Below are 20,973 nucleotides of genomic sequence, written 5' to 3'. Positions count from 1 at the left end.
GCATTGAAAACTTCTCATATGACACTTTGTATTAATGCAGGTACTTAATTCCTGTCCAGTGAACAACTTGCAGTTCCTAGCTAGCACTCTGACTCCAGTGTCTTCAAATGTGCCAGGGGATGCTACTGACAGACAATTGCTTCTTTGTAAACTATATAACCCATTGATTATAATTGATTTAAGTAGATATTAAAAGCTGAGTGTTACCATTGAGTTAAATTTTGAAAATTGATATTGAACTACTAGCATTTCTCCAATTGAAAAAACACTGTTCTTTTTATTTATTTTACTTAAGCTTATTCTCAATCTCTCTCATACTTTCTTACCAAAGTATGTAATTTAGAAGCTTTAGTGTGAAGATTAACAGAATTTTTTCCAACTAGATTGGAATTTCTGATCAGCCTCAGACACTTTAGTATTCACACTTCTCTAACATTATTTTGCTATTAACCATGGTGCATACTTCTAGAGCAATGAGATCGGTTTTAAAAATAGCAAATCCAAGCTCGGTGCTGGTTGGTAAAGAGTACGGTAATTACATGTATAAAAGAATACTGTTGTCAAGACTTTGAATATACAAATGCATAACTCATATTTGGGACATTTTCACCAGCTTCCAAAGGAACTGTCTTCTGAAGCGTTTGACAAGACCATTTTACGAGCACTAAATCAGGGTTTCCAGAAGAAAGAAGAACGGCGGCACCCAGATCTAGAGCCAATATTAAGGTAACCAACTGAGCAGTCTGTCAAGTGAGCTGTTAACTGCACAGCATTCTCTAAGATTTTTCAGGAGCTCTCTACTTCTTCAGAAAAGTATAAGGAGATATGGAGGTTTCCACGTGTGCCTCGTATCTTATTATATAAAGTTTCTCCATTTCCTTGTCTGATTTACTTTTTTTCCTCCCTTTAACATTGAAGAAAAAAAATTGATTCCTATTTTACAGGTCAAATAAGCATTTCTTTCCCTCCACCAATGTTCAGTCTGTCTTTATTCCCTGCCACAAAGATCCCATTTTGTCTTTGCTTTCTTCCCTCCTTCTCAAATCTTTTGTGAACATGTACTGCAGAACTTCATTTTGAAATCTGTAGAGGTTTCCAGACTAAGGATGTTAAAATGTGGTTACTTTCCTAATTAAGTAGTCACTAGACTTTTTTTTTTTTTTTAAATAATCAACTACTCAATTTGTTGATAAGGATCGCCATTACAGTGCTCAGTCTGGCTTGTAGATCCCAGCATAAACTCCCCTGCTGCTGCTCTGCATTACAGAGGTCTGGTGAGCAGACGTCTTTGCACACTGACTCCTCTGTCTCTTAATATTGCAGAGGTGGGGGGTGATGCGACAAGTCGATAGCTCTAACTGCTAAGCTCCTGCTTGTTCTAACTGCTTGTTCCCTATAAACTGAGTGCTTGGGTGGCCACCCAAGAAGATTCAAATGCTGGCAAGCAACTACAGCTGGCAGCATGTGTTTCTATTGGTGATACACGTCCGCACATGCCTAGGTGTACAAAACAATATTTATTTCACACATGGAAGGAAAAAATTAGAGGGAACGCTGGAATGCTCCAAGTTCTAGGCACACAAGTGCAGTTAGCAAAGCTATCCTATCTTAGGAGACTCTTGGTTAAGATGATTTCGTGGCTCGCTTGGATGGAGTGCCACTCGAGCAGCCCACTTACTAGCCTAGCTTGCCTATTGTTGCTGTATATCAAAGGGCTAATAGTTCCATATAAGATAAGAGGCAGTGCGTGACCACACTGCTTGGAAGAGTGGATAAGAGTAGTAATGTGCACTTATGGAATTCAGTTGGTTATCTATGTGCAGAATTTGATAGTCCCAAATCATCCAAATTGGTTTTAATAGAAAATTCAAGACATACACACTCTCCGACCTAAACTCTGTTTTAGAAAGTGCATATATTTTAAGGCTAATAGCATGATAGGAAGGCACTACTGCATGGTTATGAAATAATTACAAAGGCATGACATTCTTTTAAGGTTACTCTTACATCCAAATGTATTATTTGGGCATCTTAAGCACATTTCCATACTATATTGCTAAATATCCTGTGATGCCATGCATTAACCATATGATAATGGTGTTTTGGTTTTTGTGGTTCCAGGTTAAATTAAACTAACTTTATTTCCCCTTGTGATGTCACTGCAGGATCATTAAATTTTTTGGTGTGTTAAATGTGACACAACTTGAAGTTTTTCAACAATGAAAAGTATAGTTTTCTGGAAAAATGGAATTGGGTAATACTTTTCAGTAACAAAAAACTGGGGTGGGATTTTCAAAGTACTTGATGTTGGCCCTAACCCATTTGAAGGCTCATAGTCTAGTCACTGACTCAGTGGAAGCAAATGTAGATGAACACTGAATGATTTTGAAAATACAGTCCTTATTCTTAATTAAATTTGAAATTCAGACCTCCTGAACTTTTTTTAGTAGACCAATTTATATCTTCATGTACTGAAGCAACACTGTACTAGTCCAAAAGACAATGATGGGCCATTTTATATTATCTATGCCAAATTTAAGTGTTAAGCTTAAGTTCCATGTCTAATTTAGGCTGGTTTTAATTGACTTGTGGTTTAGCATTTAAAAAACAGTGTGTTAAAGTAACTGTAACTTTTATTTCATTTCAGGCAGCTATTTTCAAATACATCACAAGCTTTTCTGCAGAATCAGAGAGTGTACAACTTCTTCCAATCAATTTCATCAGAATCTTTGCATACTCACAGTAAGCAGTTTCTAAATGTTTTGTATAATATGAATAAGCTGTAAGACTTCCTTCCTGCCATTCAGTTAACTTTATACTTTTGATGAACTTCGTATTCTCAAGAGTGAGGCCACTTCTACAATTGGAACAAATATCGAATGAGATGGAAGATTCTGTAGAATAGTCTTTGCTTTCTTTGAGGTTTTTAATCAGGCTTGCAACGCTGATTAGGTATATGCAGCAATTTGGGGCTTCCTGATTTTGGGTACCCAATAAAACCACCTTCTGTTTATGGCCTGGCTTCCCCTCCATCAATAGAACTAGTGGAGGTGGACAAAATTGAATCAGACTTCTTGCTTTGGGTCATATCAGTCAATGTTTGTTTCTGACTTTTTGGGGGGAGAATTATTTTTTCTCCCATGCTAGACTGAAAACTGCAATGTGCAGACTTTTTGCCTGTGCAGACCTTCCCATATATTTGTAGAACTGCAATGCGTGTGGGGAGCATATTAGCTTCTTGTTAACTATTAATTTGCACATCGTCTTTACTACCCTCCCTGAATCCTTCTGTAACAAGGCTGCTATCATGTTTATCAGCCCTGTAAAGTGAATGATAAACACCTTCACAAATTTCCAACAGACCAATTATGGATTCAACTGGGTTGATTTTGGATAAGCTGCAACTTCTTATCTCTGTTCCTCATGTTTTTGTAGATGCTTGGTGCTTAAAGCAGGATTTGTACCAGCTATGTACTTTGTAAATGTTGGGGCAAACTGATCTCCAAAAGGTGTTGGATCTTGCCCAGAGTCTCTTTTGGGCTCCCACCCAACAGAGATATGAATCTTACAGTAGATTTCCCTCGTGGGAAATCTTTTATGCAGCATAGGTTGGTCATGCAGGACAGTTGGCCCTCTGATGCAAATGTATTAGGGTACAGCCTAATAATATGATCATTTCTTTTTCCGAAGGACACCCTGCTGCACTAAGTGCATGAGGTGGGCCATGTTTGTGTTTTGGGAGTTGGAAGTCTCTGTAAGATTACTAAATCAGTTGTTGCAAATGTTTGAAGTTAAGTTGCAAATGAGGCAGGTTACTGTAGGATGCAAAAGGGTAGTTTTCTGCTTAAGGAAGCTGCTGTGAAATGGATTCTATTGCTACCCTTTTCATAGTTCCTTTGCGAAGCAAGTTGCATAAACCGAAATTTAGTGGTGATTGTTCTGGGTGCAATATCTCGGACACCGTGCTGTGGCTCACAGAAGTGGTGAGCATTTGCAACTGAAGTCAATAGGAGCAGTGCTTATAGCACTTCAGATGTTCAAAATAGTGGATGTGTTTGACAACCTGGGCCTGAATCCCTGCCTTAGATGACCCCCGTGCCCACTCTACAGTGGGGTAACTATATATCTTGCATCGCACAGCTGTTTTGAAGATAAAATGTTTATAAAGTATTCCTGTTTTCTATAGGGATAAATACCATAAAAGTATGAGGGAAATTTGTGTTCAAGGCAGATTTTGTATGGTAAATAAAATGGAGCCACATACGGCGGATAAAGAAATTGATGGGTAACCATTCTGTGAGCAGTCACATGGGCTGCCAGGGCACCAGCGATGAGATGGACTGCTAGCTCTGAGTTTTGGTTAAGTGTCACACAGTGCTTCTATATCCTGGGAAATTTCCAGAATTCTGGGAATTTTTGAGTAAAATGTGTCCAAATGGGAAATTGGGAATCTTCTTGAAATTGTTAAATCCTGGGAAATTTTCAATGAAATTAAAATTTCTGTTCATTTGTCGTTCCTTTGAAATAAAAATTTGTGGATGATTCAAATTTATCAAAAACAGCTCTCAATTGGTCAACATTGTCACATGACTTTTACCCTCCGTCATGTGCTGTGCAGCTCTACTATATATGGCGGCAGGGCTGAATGCAGTTGCCCTGAAGCCGGAACTGGTGTTAGATGTTCCAGATTATTTACGTTTTCAAACATTTGTAAACTAGCTCAAAAGGTTTTAGCATGTCACATTCAAATGCAGAATGTGAGAATTTTTTCAATGGTTACAGACATGAAAACTAAGAAAAGGAGTAGTATGAAAACTAAAACACTTAATTCTAGTGTAATTCTCAGATCAGCTTTTAAAGCAAAAACAAAAAGTTCTAGTTTTGTAATTACAAAGAAGCATTTAAGTTTACATAATAAAAATATGTACGAATATGCCAGAAAAACTGGAGGTCAGACTGATAAAAATATTAATGATGGTGATAACATTTCTAGAGAGGAGTCAAGTCATGACTTATCTGATGAGTAAAACTCATCGTGATAGTTCAGTATTATGTATTAAATATTCTGTTCATTTTATATGAAACAAACGTTTTATATATGACCAGTTTCTTTATCGTATATAACTGAAGTGTATACTGCACTGATTTTATCTTGCAGGAGTAAAATAATTGTTTTATTATTCTTTCATTTTATGAAATACCATCCATGAAGTAATTAAGGATATGTGGATATATAAAAAATAATTATTTTTGGCTGAAAAGTTCAGCTTTAATAAAACTATATTTTTAATTATAGGGAGCATCCTGTAATCATCAAAATTTATTGTCATATTTTGAGTTTACTTTTATTTGGATATATAATTATTAGGAAAACCAATGAATTAACTAAACATAAAATAGCCTTTATAACTATAACATAAAAAATCTGGGAATTTTTCATCAGATTTGGGAAATTTTTAGTGCTGGCCTGGGAAAAGTTGGCAACATGATATAGAAGCCCTGGTATCACAGCACACACCCCACACCTCCCTCTGCAGACTAGAGAAGCAACTATAGCAAAGTTAACCACTAAATAAATGGTTAAACATGGGGGTGAGCCATTGAAATTGCCTAGGGAGGTTGTGGGATCTCTGTCATTGGAGATTAAAAGCACGTTAGGTGAAACCTGTCAGGGATGGTCTTAGATTTTAAAGTGTGTGAAGAAGATTAAAACTAATCTTAAAACTGTGCAACAGTTTTAAAATGGCGCACTTGTTCACTCTTTGTCTCAAAATTGCTGGTCCTGGAAAGGTTTTGTCCTGAGTGTGTTACTGGTATAGTTCATGTTAATGTGTCATAGTTGGAGTTGAAAGTGTTAGAATTGCAAAGAAATACAACTTCTTCAACTAGTGTCCCCATGGGTGCTCTCCGCTGTTGGTGTCAGACTCGTCCTGGTGCCGTAGATCGGAGACTTTTCCAGCAGTATCTAGTCAGGTCACGCATGTACAGCAAGGGGGAGCATTTGCTGTTTGCGCATTTGGAGTTCACATGCATGGCCCAACTCCCCTTAGGTGTGGTTTTTTTTTTTCTGTACTGCCCTTGGTCACAGACAGAGTCCAGTTCCCTCCTCCCTTTTGAGTACCTGTAGATAAGAATTTAGTTTGCACTTAAAGTTCTTGTTGTTCCTTACTTCCACTTTTTACTTTAAAAAAATAAGACTTATTTCTCATGTAAATAGTTATTGCGTCAACGCTGTCATGAGGCAGCATAGTGAAACTGGGCCTGCCAGCAGCCCTTTCAGAAGACGGAGAGAAAATAAGAAAGCATTGTCTACAGAATAGGCACAGAGATTACAAGAGTCTACTATAACATACAAGAATCAAGTAGACAACTCTGAGTCAAAAAAGAGAGAAGGAAGAACACTTCCAAAAAAATGCTTGGCTCTCCTGGGTTAAGTGCAACAAGTGTCGTGACCCTATGCCTGCTCTAGATGGCCATGGGTCATGTATTTGCTAGGGATGTTAAATATTGCTTAATTGTATAGTCGATTAACCTCATGAATCCTTATTGGTTACTCGACTATTCTATAGTTCCTGGGGGATGGAGCCGGCAACCAGTGCACTCTGGCCCCACTCCCTGCATCTTTGTGCTGCTGCCTCTGTATCAAAGGCAGCAGTGTGGGGCACCAGATGGGAGCTGGTCCGGAATGGAAGCAAATTTAAAAAACCTTTCCCCTTGTGGACCAGTTGCCTGTTACCCTGTGCTGCTTCCTCTAATACAGAGGCAGCAGCGTGGGCTGGCAGCAGCCCCTGTCTGGGGGTGTTCAGAGCTCCCAGACCTGGTGCAAGCCAGAACTGAGCCAGGCTGCTGGCCAGCCTGCTAAAAAATTCACTGGCGGGGGGGCATATATGTAGTCTCTAGTATTAACTGATAAGCTTTTGCTTATCAGTTAATCAACTATACTATTACATCCACAGTATTCACTGCTTGGGTGAAGCATATGTTCAGCAGAAATATGTGCATTGTTACAGCCAGGGCCTGGAAAGACAGAGCTCAGACTCAGGATGTTGCTATTTGAGGCTCCAGAGTCTTATCAAACAGCTAAGGGGTGGAGTACTCAGCAGGAGACCCCCATTAAACAGAAGAAACTGACAGGTTCACCTTCATGTAAGATGCCTGTGAAAAAGAGTATTTCTGGCCCACCCCCTACCTCCCAGAGTCAGCATGGGAGATGAACCGGGCATCCTGTGCTGCATCAATCACTGAACCGAAACCGCAAATTCCAATGTCCGCGGCACTAGTGTCAGCACGGAAGACCCCAGAAGTCTGGGAACCAGACAAGATCCCAGCATTGCCTGTGCCACAGGTGCTGAGCAAAATGCCAGCACCAATAAAGGCCAAAGCAAAGTCAACCTGAGACTTGCCTGTCTCTCCCAGCCCGGAACTGGTGCCTTCCCCACTGGCACCACGTTCATTGGCATGCTGGAGCATTCCTCTGTTTGCCACCGCTCTGCTCAGAAGCACGGTTGTTATGTGTTGATGTTGAGGACATGTTCGAGATCACTGCACAAGGTCTCCCACAGACAGCCTCTTTGGTTCCCATCCTGGCATCCTCCTGTTCACCAAGACCACTGGTCATTTCATACGACAGTGAATACGACGACAATCACAAGAGTGGTTTTTCTCCCAACACTCCTCCCCAGTCAGATCAATTACACCCTCTTGAAGGGGATCGACCAGAGTATTCTCACCAGCCTCTGTGGCATCTGGATTGGTCTTACTTCCCTCACTACTCATCACGGTGGTCTCCATATGTAGGCACTGGACACCATGCAGACATTAACTGATGGCACCATCAACACCTACCCACAGATTGGTACTAGACTCACATTCATAGTCCTCCTCCAACAGAGGATTTGGAGACCAAAGAGGGACAGATTATTGATGGCGTTGACATTGAATGTTTGGGAACCTCTCTGATGGATTAAAAACTCTTCCTCACCAGACGAGGCGGTCATCCCAGTCAATACATCTCCTTAAAACAATTTCAAGAACTTTTCAAGAGGGATGCCACTAGTCAAGAGGTCATGCTATCTGAGGTGCAAGAAAAGCAACACACTTAAAAAAAAAAAAAAAAAAAAAAAAACCTACAGCCATCTGCAGAAACACAAATGGACTACTAATTGACAAAGCCATTATGGAGGCAGCGGACAAGGTCTGGCAGACACCAGTCTCAGCTCTCCCCACTAAGTGCTCTGGCAGAAAATACTTTGTTCCATCAAGAGGCATGGGCTTTTTATTCCTCCACCCGCAACCCAGTTCTCTGGTTGTAGATGTTGCAAACCAAAGGTCCAAGAATCCAAAATATAAATCATCCAATCATGACAAGCGCCTGGATTTATTTGGCAGAAAAATTTGTCATCCACATTACAACTTCGTATAGCAAATTACTTGCCAATCATGACTTTGATAATAACACTAAGCTGACTGAGCTAATGCAGCATCTCCACCAGTGCCTCACGATCATGCAATTTTCTATTATTGTCTGTGCCCTTTTTATAACTAATGGGCAGCAATAACTACAGACTGTTGGGTCCTAGGGATCATAAAATGCAAATATTCTGTTCCACTTATCAGTTCCCCCATCCCCCTTCAGGGACCCCCTCACAAGTCACTTCTATGTCAAGAGGTGGATAATAGGTGCCACAGAGACCGTGCCCGAGCAATATTGGGGCAGGGGATTTTACTCAAATTACTTTCTCACGGAGAAGAGAACTGAAGGTTGGAGACCCATTCTTGATCTGTGCTGTTTAAATAAATATCTCCACAAACAATGATTCAAAATAATCATGCTCACATCCATTATTCCAGCACTAGACAAAGGAGATTGGTTTGCAGCTCTTGACCTGCAAGATGCTTATTTTCATGTAACCGTATGCCCACCTCCCAAGACATTTCCTCCATTTTACGGTCATCCCGGAACATCAAGTCCTGCCTTTCAGAGTTTCTTCTGTCCCTAGAGTCTTCTCAAAGCCACTCACTGTGGTGCTTAAGTCGTGACGGTAGCATGAATTTTCCCTGCCTCCACAACTGTCTTATACATGGTCCACCTCAACAAACGACATGGGACTTAATCCTTTTTACCAAAAGGCTTTTCAGATCTCTTGGCCTCATCGTAAAGGAACAAAAATCCACCCTATGTCCTGCACAGTCTCTAGAGTTCATAGGAGCTTGTCTGGATTCCACGACAGCAAGAGCACATCTCCCCACCCCACGTTTCGAAGCCATAAGAAGCTTTATTGCGATCTTAATGTCCAGCCCTGCTGTGACTGTATTAACCTCTTTGGCTCATGGGCCATATGGCTGCCACAACGTATGTCCCATATGCACATCTGCACTTTCTCTGTCTCTGGCATTGGCTGTCCTCAGTTTACATCCCATTCAGGCAGCACCCACATAAGCAGGTAACTGTCCCTATGAAGGTTCGTGTCTCCTTCAGTGATGGTGAATCCAAGCAACCTCCTTGCAGGTGTTCCATTCCAGCCACAGCCCTCTATACAAATCGCTACAGATGCTTCCCTCCTCGGGTGGGATGCACACATGCAGGGTCACTGCGGTTAGGGCAGATGGTTAGCTCACGAATCCTACTGGCAAATCAACCTCCTAGAGTTCCATGTGGTGAGCAATGCTTGCAAATATTTTGTCCAGTACATTTGCATCTCTGCAATGCATATTCTCAGACAACATCACCACTATGATTTATGTCTATTGCCAACGTGTGTGCCCGTTCTCCATCCCTCTGTAGAGGCGGTACACCTATTGAATTGGTGCATCTGCAACAACATCAATCGCGTTGCATCGTACCTCCTGGGTTGAGGGGGGGGGGGGGTCAGCAATGCAGCTGAAGATGCTCTAAGCCATCATTTCTCTAGACAATTAATGGAAACTTCATACAGATGTCCTGCATGCCCTGATTCGTTGATGGAGATTTCCAGTGGTAGATCTTTTTGCAACATACCAGAATTCCAAGTGTCCCCAATATTATTCCAGGATGGGGATAGGGCCAGGGTCTCTGGGAAACGCCTTCCTTATCACATGGGAGGCTCGCCTCTATTACGCATTCCCTCTACTCTTATACCCAGAGTCATCAGGAAGATCGAGGTGGATGGTGCCCTAGTCATCCTTATAGCTGGTGCCTTGGCCAGACAGACTTGGTTTCCTTGTCTTTATCAGATGTCTCATCGACCTCCTTTTAACCCCCTTCCAAGTTGGAAAGACCGCCTGTCTCCAAAGGCAGGCAGGTTTGTCCACCCCCCCAACACAAACGGTACACCTGATGGCATGGTTTCTCTCTGACTCTTGAAGATCGAAAAGATATGTTTGCAGCAAGTGAGAAGTGTCCTGATTCAGAGTAGAAGAAAGACTGTGCAATACCTACCTTCAGAAGTGGAACCACTTTGTAGCATGGTGCATCAACATTGGTGCTCAGTGGACTGCCATTCCCCTTCATGTGATCTTGGATTACATTATGCGTCTGAAAGAGATCACGGTCTATCATTTTCCTCCCTCAAAGTACATCATGCTGTACTGGCAGCTTTCCATCCTCTGATGGATAGGTTTTTGATATTTGTGCATCCTATCAGACTTCTTAGAGGGCTGCATAACCTTAATCCTTCACACAGATGTGTAGCCCGCATGTGGGATCTGGACTTCATGCTCAACACACTAACTAGACCTCCAGTTGATCCCTTGGTCTCATGCTTGCTGCCCCTATTAACAGCAAAGATGGTGTTTTTAATATTCGTCTTGCTGATAAGATTGCTAAGTGAAATTACTGCTCTCACGGCATCACCACCTTCCACCATGTTTCATAAAGACAGAGTAGTCCTCTGACCCTATCTCTCCTTTCTACCTAAAGTATGCTCAGAATTTCTCATTAACGAACTCATTGTCCTCCCTACCTTTTAGCCAAAGCCTCATGCTTCTCGAGAGGAGGGGTTATTACATACCCCGGATGTCCGCAGGGCATTATCATTCTATTTAGATCGTACACGGCCTTTCCACAAATCAAACATTATTTCTCTCCCTTGTGGGATGCTCTTGGCATACATCATTATCGTCACAGCATATTTCCAAAATAATTACATCATGTATTCCCCAATGTTACTCATTGCAAAACATCACTTCCTACACCTCCGAGAGTGCATTCTACATGGGCCATAGCTACTGTAACTGTTCTGAGGGGAGTCCCTCTTAAGGATATCTGCGCAGCAGCTACATTGTCTTCCAGCCACACCTTTAAGACATTATACAATATCCTCACAGATAGAGACAAGTTCCACTGTACACAAAGAAAAATCGGTGAGTTGGGCCGTACATGCGGCCCTCTCCCCCTTTCCAAACGTGTGGCCTGACTAGATACTGCTGGAAAAACCTCTGATCTGCAGCACTGGGACGAGCCCAACACCAACAGTGGCGCACTCACGGACGGGAGGGCACATCTCAAAGAATCGTTACTGCACAGGGTTACTGTTACTGACTTTCTTAATGTTGTCATGATGTGTCCCGCGTCCTTGCATTTGGCACATCTGTCTTATGTATTTTTGGCTCTAATGGTATATCTAACTGCTATTTAATTAGCTAAAATTAAGATGGTATCTTTAAGTTGGCATGAGCCCAATTTATCATTTTTTCCTTAACCTAGCTTCTAGTTTTCTGTACTGAGAAGCTAACTTTTTACCCTGAATGACTTACTGTAACTCCCTAGAAAACTACATAAAACTTATTCTCTGCAGGTAACTTACAACCCTCTTTGAAGACAGCTAAGGCAGCAGAACACTTCAAGGAGGACAGTTCAGAGGCTTCAAGTCAGGAGGAAGGTATTCATATACCCAAAGGTTATTTTTATGAGTAAAATTTTGTCAGGCTTACAGTCATAGAAATTACGTATTTGACTTCTACCTCTTGTAAAATACAGAGGACTTCAGATGAAAGTGGCTATATAAATTTTATTTGTTATTGCACACTTTCAGTAACTTAATATGGTCATTATATTTGTGAATAGGAAGGCTTTGGAGGCATGTTTGCTTTTTGAGTTGCTTAGAAGCAGGGTTGAGCAGCCAGGAAGAGTTGTGGGGTTTGTTAGGATGCAAAGATACTTGTGACTTCCTCTTGTGTGTGCTTTTTAAAACTTTTTTTAATGACCAGGTTAAATGTTGAGTATGGTATTCAGTTTTATATAGTTGACACTTGTGTAAAATATCTTAAACATGAAGATCCTCTTTACATGGAAATTCTTAATTCCTCTATTTTTATATCAGAGCTGCACATCTGTAGCATGTGTCCAGTTCAGAACAATTAAAATCACTGTTAGCATCTGGATAAGGACTGGTACTTCTCACATACATCCCTTCAGAATTGTTTATGGTATTAGCCCAGTAGATATGTCCTCTCATCTTGAAAGGAATGTCAAGCCAGTTTTGCATCATTTGAGCTGTAGACAAGTTTGACCTTTTTGATATGTGAAGGAGGGCATGCAAAGCAAAGAAGTGTTAAACCATACTCTTCACTAGTATATAGCGTAAGATGACAGAAATGCAAGGTAGAATGTGATGTACTTCTGAATGCAACTTTTCTGAATCTCTTGTCAAATGTAAAAAAGGCAGCAGCAGCTGCTAAAGACATCTGAAGACTAAATTCCTGTTTAAACCTCCAGTTTCAAGAGAGCTCACGATAGGTTGCTTGCTTCTTTAGTAGAAATGTTACAATCTTTTAATTTTAGCTATTTCATCATAATACCATGGTAACATAACATAACTATTTTTCAAAGGATCTCTTGTTTTTACCACCCAGTTGTGTCCAGCAAGCTATTTGGACAGGGTCCTGTTAGGAGATGTTTTATCCTATTGATCTTCTGGTTGTGTGGTGTTGCAATGCATTAGCAAAATGTATGATTCTTAAGATTCTGTACTGTACATGCCAGTGTTGGTTGACTTGTGTCAAATTTGGTTGCCTTCAAGGCAGAGACAATGTTTTACCACTGGACAACTATATGTAATTCAAGAAGGCTTTGTTCTCTTTTGGAAAGAAAATGCTGCCCATTATGCTCTCTCTTAAAATTAAAAAAACACTAAGAAAACTCTGGAATGTTTGAAAATGGTTCAAATTGTTCTTTTCACATTGTGCTTAAATGAAGTTTTTTCAACTTTTAAATTTCAAACGCATTTCAGTGCATGCTTAGTGCCATTTGAATAAACTTTGGGGATGCTTTTAAACTTTGTACTTTCTAAATAATCCCTATCTCTATTTTGATCTTGTTCTGACTTGCATTTTTAAGGGAGTTCAGGGAAATGATAGCCTGGGGTCAAAAGATGTTACGTGGAAGCCAAAGATAATCAGCAGTGAGACTGGGGAAATTTTATTTTTGGCAGTGTAATAAATATACAGTACTTCAGAGAGGTAAAAAGACAAGGTTTACTGCCCAAAAAAATAAAAATTGATTTTTTCCGCATCTTATTTGTAAAGTTCTGAGTAAATTCTATCAATGCAGAAATTTAATAATTCAATAGATTACAATTTACTTGTACCTGATTAATCTTCTGTGGCAATATCCAGCTTTTGGAGAAAGGAAATGGATTTCCATTCTCCCTTTCAATTTGGCTGATTTTTTTTTTCTATCCCATTGAGAGAAATCTAGCAACATTTTGACAAAACCAAAGCACCTATGATTTGTCTTTTGAGAAATAATCCCAATTGTTTATGAAAAGTATGCTTCTTTCCCGGTGCTTTTTGCTATTTTATATCTTTTCTGTGAAACAGGGTATGAAGGTCCCCACTCCTACCTATCTTGTCCATGTCAACTGACCCTGCTTCCATGCATTGTTTGTGAACTTGACTGGCCTTCTGTGAAAGTGTACAGGTTCCACTTTTGTGGATCATGTTGCCAATACTAGGATCTTTGTCTTCAGTAGCCTTTGTCGTTCTCCTGTTATTACCCAAACATTCAGTGAAATAGTCGAACATTTACTGTAGGGATTATTTTCCTGATTTGACTTAATAGAAACAATTGTTGCTGTTGGAATTGCTGATTTGTTTTCTTTTTTCCCCAGATGTAATGCAGCACACATCAGTCCATAAAAAACATAATGGGACAAGTCCTGTTGCCAAGTAGGTATTAAGGTTTAGAAAACTGGTATGTCTGACTTGAAAGTAAACTTAAATCCATATGTATTAGTTACTTGAAACTTCAGGAGCATGCAAGTTTCTTTTTGGATCAGGGTGTTTTCAGAGTGTCGTATACCTTACTGTTCTGTGTGTTACGTTGTCTTAACACATTTTAAGGAGGAGTTCAGTTGGGAGACATCCCTGGAAAATTCTCACTGAAGTATGGGTTTTTTCTTTTGTTCTTTGTTTTCATGTAGCTGTCTAACATGTATGACAGGTAACTCCATAAACTTCTTTTCCAAAGGTAATCCATGTTTTTGGGTATTAAGCCTTGGAAATCAGATTTAAAAGCTGATTAGCTAGTTCTGAAGAATTTTCGGACTGTCTTGCAAAAAAAATGGCATTGTTATCCAGGAAGAATACAGAACATTGTTACCCCAAGCTAGCTTTATTTTTCTCCAAGAATAGGTCTTTGCCCAGTAGTTGCCAACTGTGTTCAGCAGAAAGGGTTAATAACTTTTCTGGTGTACAGTAGATAATCACCTATTGAATATTTACATACACCATACACCCATCCCCAGTTTTCAGTAATTCTTCATATTATTGAATCTTCCCTCCCGTGTGGCTTCTCAAATTTTTCCTATGGAGGAAATCGTTACTAGCTTTCTACAGTTGTCCATCAGCTGAAGCATTGAAGTCTTTACTTAGTTTATGGTCCATTGTAAATTGACTCTCTTTATTGCCAACCCAGTTGAAACAAATCTTAAATATGCTTTCCCATGTATATTTTAGTCCTTGAATTATTAATGAAGAAGGCTAACAGTAAGCCTGTCCAGAAATTTTGCAGAGGGTATTTGTTGAAAGAATGGCCCTACTGTATAAGGTCAGTGGTCTATCTAGCCCAGTATTTGGTCTTCCAGTTCTGCCAATGCCAGATGCTTTAGAGGAAATGAAGAGAACAATTGAGTGATTCATCCCCACTTGTCCAGTCACAGCTTCAGTCAGTTAAAGATTTAGGGACACCTGAAACATAGAATTGCATTCCTGGCCATCTTGGCTAATAAGATATTGCTGGAGCTATTCTCCTCCATGAACTCATCTTTGATTTTTTTTTTTTTAATACAGTTGTATTTTTGACCTTCACAACATGCCCTGCTAATGAGTTCCATAGGTTGACTGCATTATGTAAAGTTATACTTTTTTCTGTTTGTTTTAAACCTGCCTATACATTTCATTAAATAACCTCTTTTTTTGTATTATGCGAAGGGTTAAATGCATCTTGTTTGAACCTTCATAATATTAGACATCTATTGTATCCCTTCTCTCCTTAATAGTCTCTTTTTTCCAAGCTGAACTGTCCCAGTCTTTCTAATTTCTCCTTAATAATAATTAAGCAGTTCCATACCCATAATAATTTTTGTTAATGTTCTATTTTTTCCCCAATTATAGTACTGTTTTTATATGAGGGTGACTAGAGCTGCACACAGTATTTGAGCTATAGGTGTCCCTTTCCTAATGGTTTCTAACATTAACTGCACACAGATTTGATATTTTCAGAGAACTATCCATGGTAACTTCAAGATCTTTTTTTGAAGGTAACAGTTAATTTTGATTCCATGACTCCGAGGTGCATTATTTTGCATTTCTCAATACTGAATTTCATGTGTCGTTTTGTCACCCAGTATTGTGCAGAGTTACAAAGGAGCCTCAGTCTACTTTGGACTTATATAATTAATCAAGATAGCTATTATTTGCACACTTTGCCACTTCACTGTTACTCTTTGCCTAGCTTATTTACGAATATGTTGTATGCTTTAAGTGGCAGTGCAGATCCTGAGGGGAACCCTGTTGTTCAGGAGTGTGGGGAATCTCTGGGCCCTGCACTCAGTGTACACAGCCAGATGTGACTTGCAGCCAGCAAGTAGAACAGAAGGTTTATTCGTTGTCAGGGACACAGTGTAGCACAGATTTGTTTAACACAGGAACCAGAAACAGACAGTACACTCCAACTTGGGAAGAGGGGGACTCAGGGCCAGCACACTGGCCCCCTTCCTGTATCCTCCACCAGCTCAAAGAGGTCACACACCCAGCAACTTATCCCCTAGCTTGGAGGCAGCTCCGCCCCCTCATTTGTTCAGATTCCCTGGACAAAGTGTCACCTGGTTGCTCCCCCCCACCCAGGCTCAGGTTACAAGATAACCTGTGCTGATGTTCTATACATGCTAAGATGGGGCAGCCTTCCCCTCAGTAAGAGCCATCTCCAGCTGTACACCAGTGCAGTGCCCAGGGAAACTGGGGTGCACACAAAGTTACAACAGCACGGGGCAGTAGGAATCACCTAGTACATAAGATAGTGGCTTACTATCTTTTTAACCAGTTACTGATGCATAAGAGGGCCTTCCCTTATCCCATAAGTTCACTGTTCTTCAAGGCCTTTGATGAGGAAACTTGTCAAAGGTTTTCTGAAAGTCCAAATATACTACATCAACTGGCTCACTGTTGTCCACACATTACTCCCTCAAAGAATTCTAATAGATGGATGAGGCATGATTTCCCTTTACAAAAGTGAAGTTGATTGCCCTCCCTACCCCTGGATATCATGTTCATCTGTGTGTTTAATTCCATTCTTCCCTGTAGTTTCAACCAATTTGCCTGGCACTGAAGTTCAACTTGCTGGCCTGTAATTGCCAGAATTACCTTTAGAGCAATGGTGGGCAACCTGTGGCCCATCAAAGTTCTGTGTGTGGCCACAAGACATTTTGTTTACTATTGCTTATGTGCAGGGCTGCCAGATTCCACTGGTTTATGTCTGCATAGTTTTCCCTACCGATATTACTAAAGTGACACATACCTTAAGCACGTGTACGTGAAGTAAGGTGTATGCTGATTGCATAGAACATTGACTGTGAGCCATTCACGCCCTCTATCCAATAACAATGCTGTTACGGTTCAGTCAGCACATCCCACAAATTCTAGGTACACAAACACAGTTAGCAAAAGTACCTTATTATCCCGGGAGACTGTCTTGTTTATATCAGTCTTGCAGCCCACTGAGATGGAGGGTCACTCACGTGGCCTACTCACTAGTCCTGTTTGACCATCATTGCTTTGAGCAGTGGTTCCTAACCTTTTTTAATACCAAAGATGGTAAACCCATTCACAAACTTTTAGCGAATCAGTAACATTTTATTTGCAAATGTGCATATTTATTATCGGGGCTTGATGAACCGTGGGAAAGCCGCTTGCTAGCCCCGCACTGCACATGTGCAAGAGCTACATTGCACATGCGCGCACTGCCGGTAATGGGGCGTTGGGCTGAAATCTACTCGCCACGGGCAAGTAGATTCAATAGGTTGTCGAGCCCTGTTCATTATGCAAATAAAATACCTACATGCTTATCCCATCTTGTCCCTGCACATCCCTCTACCTTCAACTCCAGAATCCTCTGGCCCTGTCCAGCTAACCTGGTACTCTGTGTCTGTATTAAACCTGCCAAACCCATCTGAGATCCCCCTATATCCCACTAACCCCATTACCTCACAAGTCTGTCTTGCCTGTTACCCCAGTGCCCACCATCTCCCACTACCCAACACCCCCTACTGCCAACTTTTGTCAACCACCTCTGTCTTGCCTGGAGCCTGTCCTGCATCTGCTGTCACTATCAACCTTGGCATGCTGTGTCCCAGAGACCCCTGACTTCAATTGACAACCTCCCTTTCCCCGCTCCTGCCCCACTACCCCAGTGCCCCTTGCTTCCCAAACTCCATGACTGCCTGTTGTGCCAAACCCTGATCCTGTCCCACTGACCCTGTAACTGGCTGTTCCATAAACTCTGAGGCCCCCCCCCGACCCTGCTCAGATGTCCTCAGATCTGCTGCTCCGAGACAAAGCATGAGATGCACTGCACCTGGCTACATAACCACTGACCCACTGCTATCCACAACCTCTTGCCCTCTGACTTCTAATCCCTGCCCTCCCTCAGCCCCACTTCAGCTTTTTGCTCCCCAGCGCCTAACATTCTTTGACCTACGCCCATGCCCTTTGACCCTTTAACCTCTGACCTTGACAGCCTGTGGCAACACTCTTTTGCCCTGTGACCCCACCATGCCCTCACTCAACATCCCTTTGCCTTTTCACCCCATAGTACACCTGTACTCCCCGGAGCAAGGCTGCCCTCTTTAGGAAGCGTGACCATTACTGTAGCGGAGGCAGGCGAGTTGGGAATTGCTGCTTTAGAGCATTTTAAACTTCAGTGTCTTGTTATCTATCCTCCAGTCCCCAGTAGAAAGGTTCTTTTAAGCTACAGGTTGAACCTCTCTTAACTGGGACACTCTGATCGAGCAACATCCCTGGTCTGGCAGAACCACAGATGTCCCGGGACCAGGGAGTCTTGATGAAGAGGTAGTGACTGGCAGCCCTATAGCAGGGCTAGAGCCTAGTAGCAAGGCTGCTCTGTGGCAGCAAAATGGGAGTCCAGCAGTAGGGCTGCTGCCTAGTGGTGACACTGCAGGAGAGCTTGGGGCGGGAGGGGGGAGGAGGGAATCAGCAGGTATAGAGCTCAGCAGCAAAACTGCCCAGCAAGACTGGGAGGCAGCAGGGCTGCCTGGCTGCACATCCAGGAGCCCAGCAGCCCTGCTACTGCCAAGCAGTGCAGCTGCCCAGCAGGGCTGGGAGTCTTAACATGGGGCTGCCTGGTGGCAGAGCTAAGAACCCAAGAATGGGGCTTTTGCCCAGTGGTGCAGCAAAGAGCCTGGCAGCCCCGCTGCCACATGCAGAGCTGCCCACTAAGACTGGGAGGCAGTGGGGCTCTCAAGCGGTGTTGCCCTGTGAGGGTGGGAGCCCAGCTGTTGGGCAGTGGGGCTCCCAAGGTGGAGCCAGGTGACCTGCATGTAGAGGGGCAGGGGAAGCTTGCTGGGAGGCTGGCAACGAGACCATGGCTGAGAGGGACAGTGACAGGAGAAAATAACCCTTCCCTGGGACTGGTCAGGTCCTGAGGGTGCCAGACCAAGGAGGTCCAACCTGTATTTGATTATATGCTGTAGTTTGTACTACTTTAATTTTAATATTTTAATTCATTCAGATCTCTTTGGTGAATACCACCTGGCCCTGGTGACTTTACAATTTTTTCTGTTTCTTCTATTTGTACTTCAAGCTGGGACAGTTCCTCAGTTTTGTCATCTAAATGATGCAGACATCCTCTGCAGTGAAGACCAACGTAAAGAATTCATTTAATTTGTCTTCATCTTCCTTGAGTTTTCCTTTAGCACCTCAATCATCCAGTGGCCCCGTGGACTATTTGGCAGGATTCCTGCTTTAGATATACTTTTTTTTTTTTTCCGTCTCTAACTAGTTGCTCTTGGAAGTTTTTTCATGATCTGCCGCCTTATATTTGACTTGCCAGAGTTTGTTCCTTTTTTTCTTCATAGGATTTAAGTTTCATTGTTACAGGATATCTTTTTGCCTAAAGCAGTATTTCACATTCACTGTTGAATGTCCTGGTCATATAGGCAATCTGCTATGAAGCATAGAATTTCTATCTATTGAGATTCTATGGTACACAATGATTATTTTAGACTTTTACTTTACTTTGGTTATTTTGACTGCTTTCTTTCACAGAGTAGGTCATCTTGGCGGGGGATTGATGTCTATATATAATATAATATAATATAATACAATATAATATAATATAATTTTTTTCCCAAATACTATTGATTATCCTCTTTCCACCAAGTTTCCGTGGGGCTTCTTATTCCAATACCCTCATTTAATGCCATCCACTTTGGTCACTCATCTTAGAAAAGCTATAAGTATGCGCTATAATGGTTTTTAGAGAAGCTTAATTCTCCCAGAAAATCTATATGCAATTTCCTTATAGCCTGCTACTTTGTTCTTCATAATTTGTGTATACATTTTCATGTATCTTGCCCAAAAAACCTACCAAAACCAGAAACTGCAAAATGTCTAGCATAAGAATGAATATGTATCTTAAATTCTGTGGCTCCTGGTACAGAGTAAGAGGTCCTAATTTTCCACTCTCCATTAGGGATATTAAAATGCATTTAAGTACTGGTGTAACCACTGAAAGTTTCTGTGGTTACACATAGGGAGGCAGGCAGCTCCCCGGGAGCCAGCTTTTAAGCCATCTTTCTACACGTACCAACTCCTGTCGAGCCATCCCTCTTCCCCATTGCCTCTGATAGAGAGGCAGCAGGGGAAGGGGCAGGCAGGAACCAGTATGCCCTGGGGGAAGCCACCTGCCAGCAATGGAGGGTAGGGCAGGTAGACACAGTCTCCCATGGAGTTGCCTGCGCCGTGTGCTGCTGCTCACGGGGAGCCAGCTTACCAGCTCCCACTTGGCCTGCCATATATAAACATGTAACTTCTATAAATTTCTGCAGTGTAACATTTACAAAAATAAACTTATTTTAACATCGCTAATACATATTCTCATTCTCTATCTAAATTTCCCTTTATTTTTTTTAAATACTCTTGAAGCTAAATCATTGTTCCATGCTACACCTTGTCTATAGATATAATAAATTAAGGCTAAATGAAATCGATTGAGTATATAATATGAAGATTCTGTTAATTTTTTTAAAGTAGCACCTTTCTTTTCCCAGTTGTTGGAATGGTGCAGGGGTCCATCTTTCATGATTTGAAGCAATCTGAAATTTGAAGTGTTCTGTCCACAAGCTGATGGAAGAGATAATCTTTCACATATAGAATCTGCTAGTTTCTGTGAAGTGAGGAAAAGTCTGAACTTCTCCCTGCTTGCAGCAACTAAGACGGACAGAAGTAATCTTGCTATTGTAAACTTTCCCTTTCCCCCCT

At 41.5% G+C, this 20,973-nt stretch overlaps 1 protein-coding gene across 5 annotated transcripts in view; it reads left to right on the top strand.

The window, feature by feature from the left end:
• Positions 1 to 20,973, top strand: part of ZCCHC2 (zinc finger CCHC-type containing 2) — an 86,377-nt gene that overhangs the window by 26,189 nt on the left and 39,215 nt on the right. For 3 of the 5 annotated variants that reach the window (XM_075921380.1, XM_075921377.1, XM_075921378.1), the window contains exons 5-8: positions 614 to 726; positions 2,648 to 2,742; positions 11,775 to 11,876; positions 14,088 to 14,145. In XM_075921380.1, the coding sequence (XP_075777495.1) occupies positions 614 to 726; positions 2,648 to 2,742; positions 11,775 to 11,876; positions 14,088 to 14,145 (368 nt within the window). The remainder of the gene's footprint in view (positions 1 to 613; positions 727 to 2,647; positions 2,743 to 11,774; positions 11,877 to 14,087; positions 14,146 to 20,973) is intronic. The other 2 variants (XM_006122892.4, XM_075921379.1) reach the window with 2 other exon arrangements.

This window comes from Pelodiscus sinensis, chromosome 2, assembly GCF_049634645.1.
Source record: "Pelodiscus sinensis isolate JC-2024 chromosome 2, ASM4963464v1, whole genome shotgun sequence".
NCBI classification, from domain to species: domain Eukaryota; kingdom Metazoa; phylum Chordata; order Testudines; family Trionychidae; genus Pelodiscus; species Pelodiscus sinensis.
This window is presented reverse-complemented; position numbering and strand designations above follow the sequence as displayed.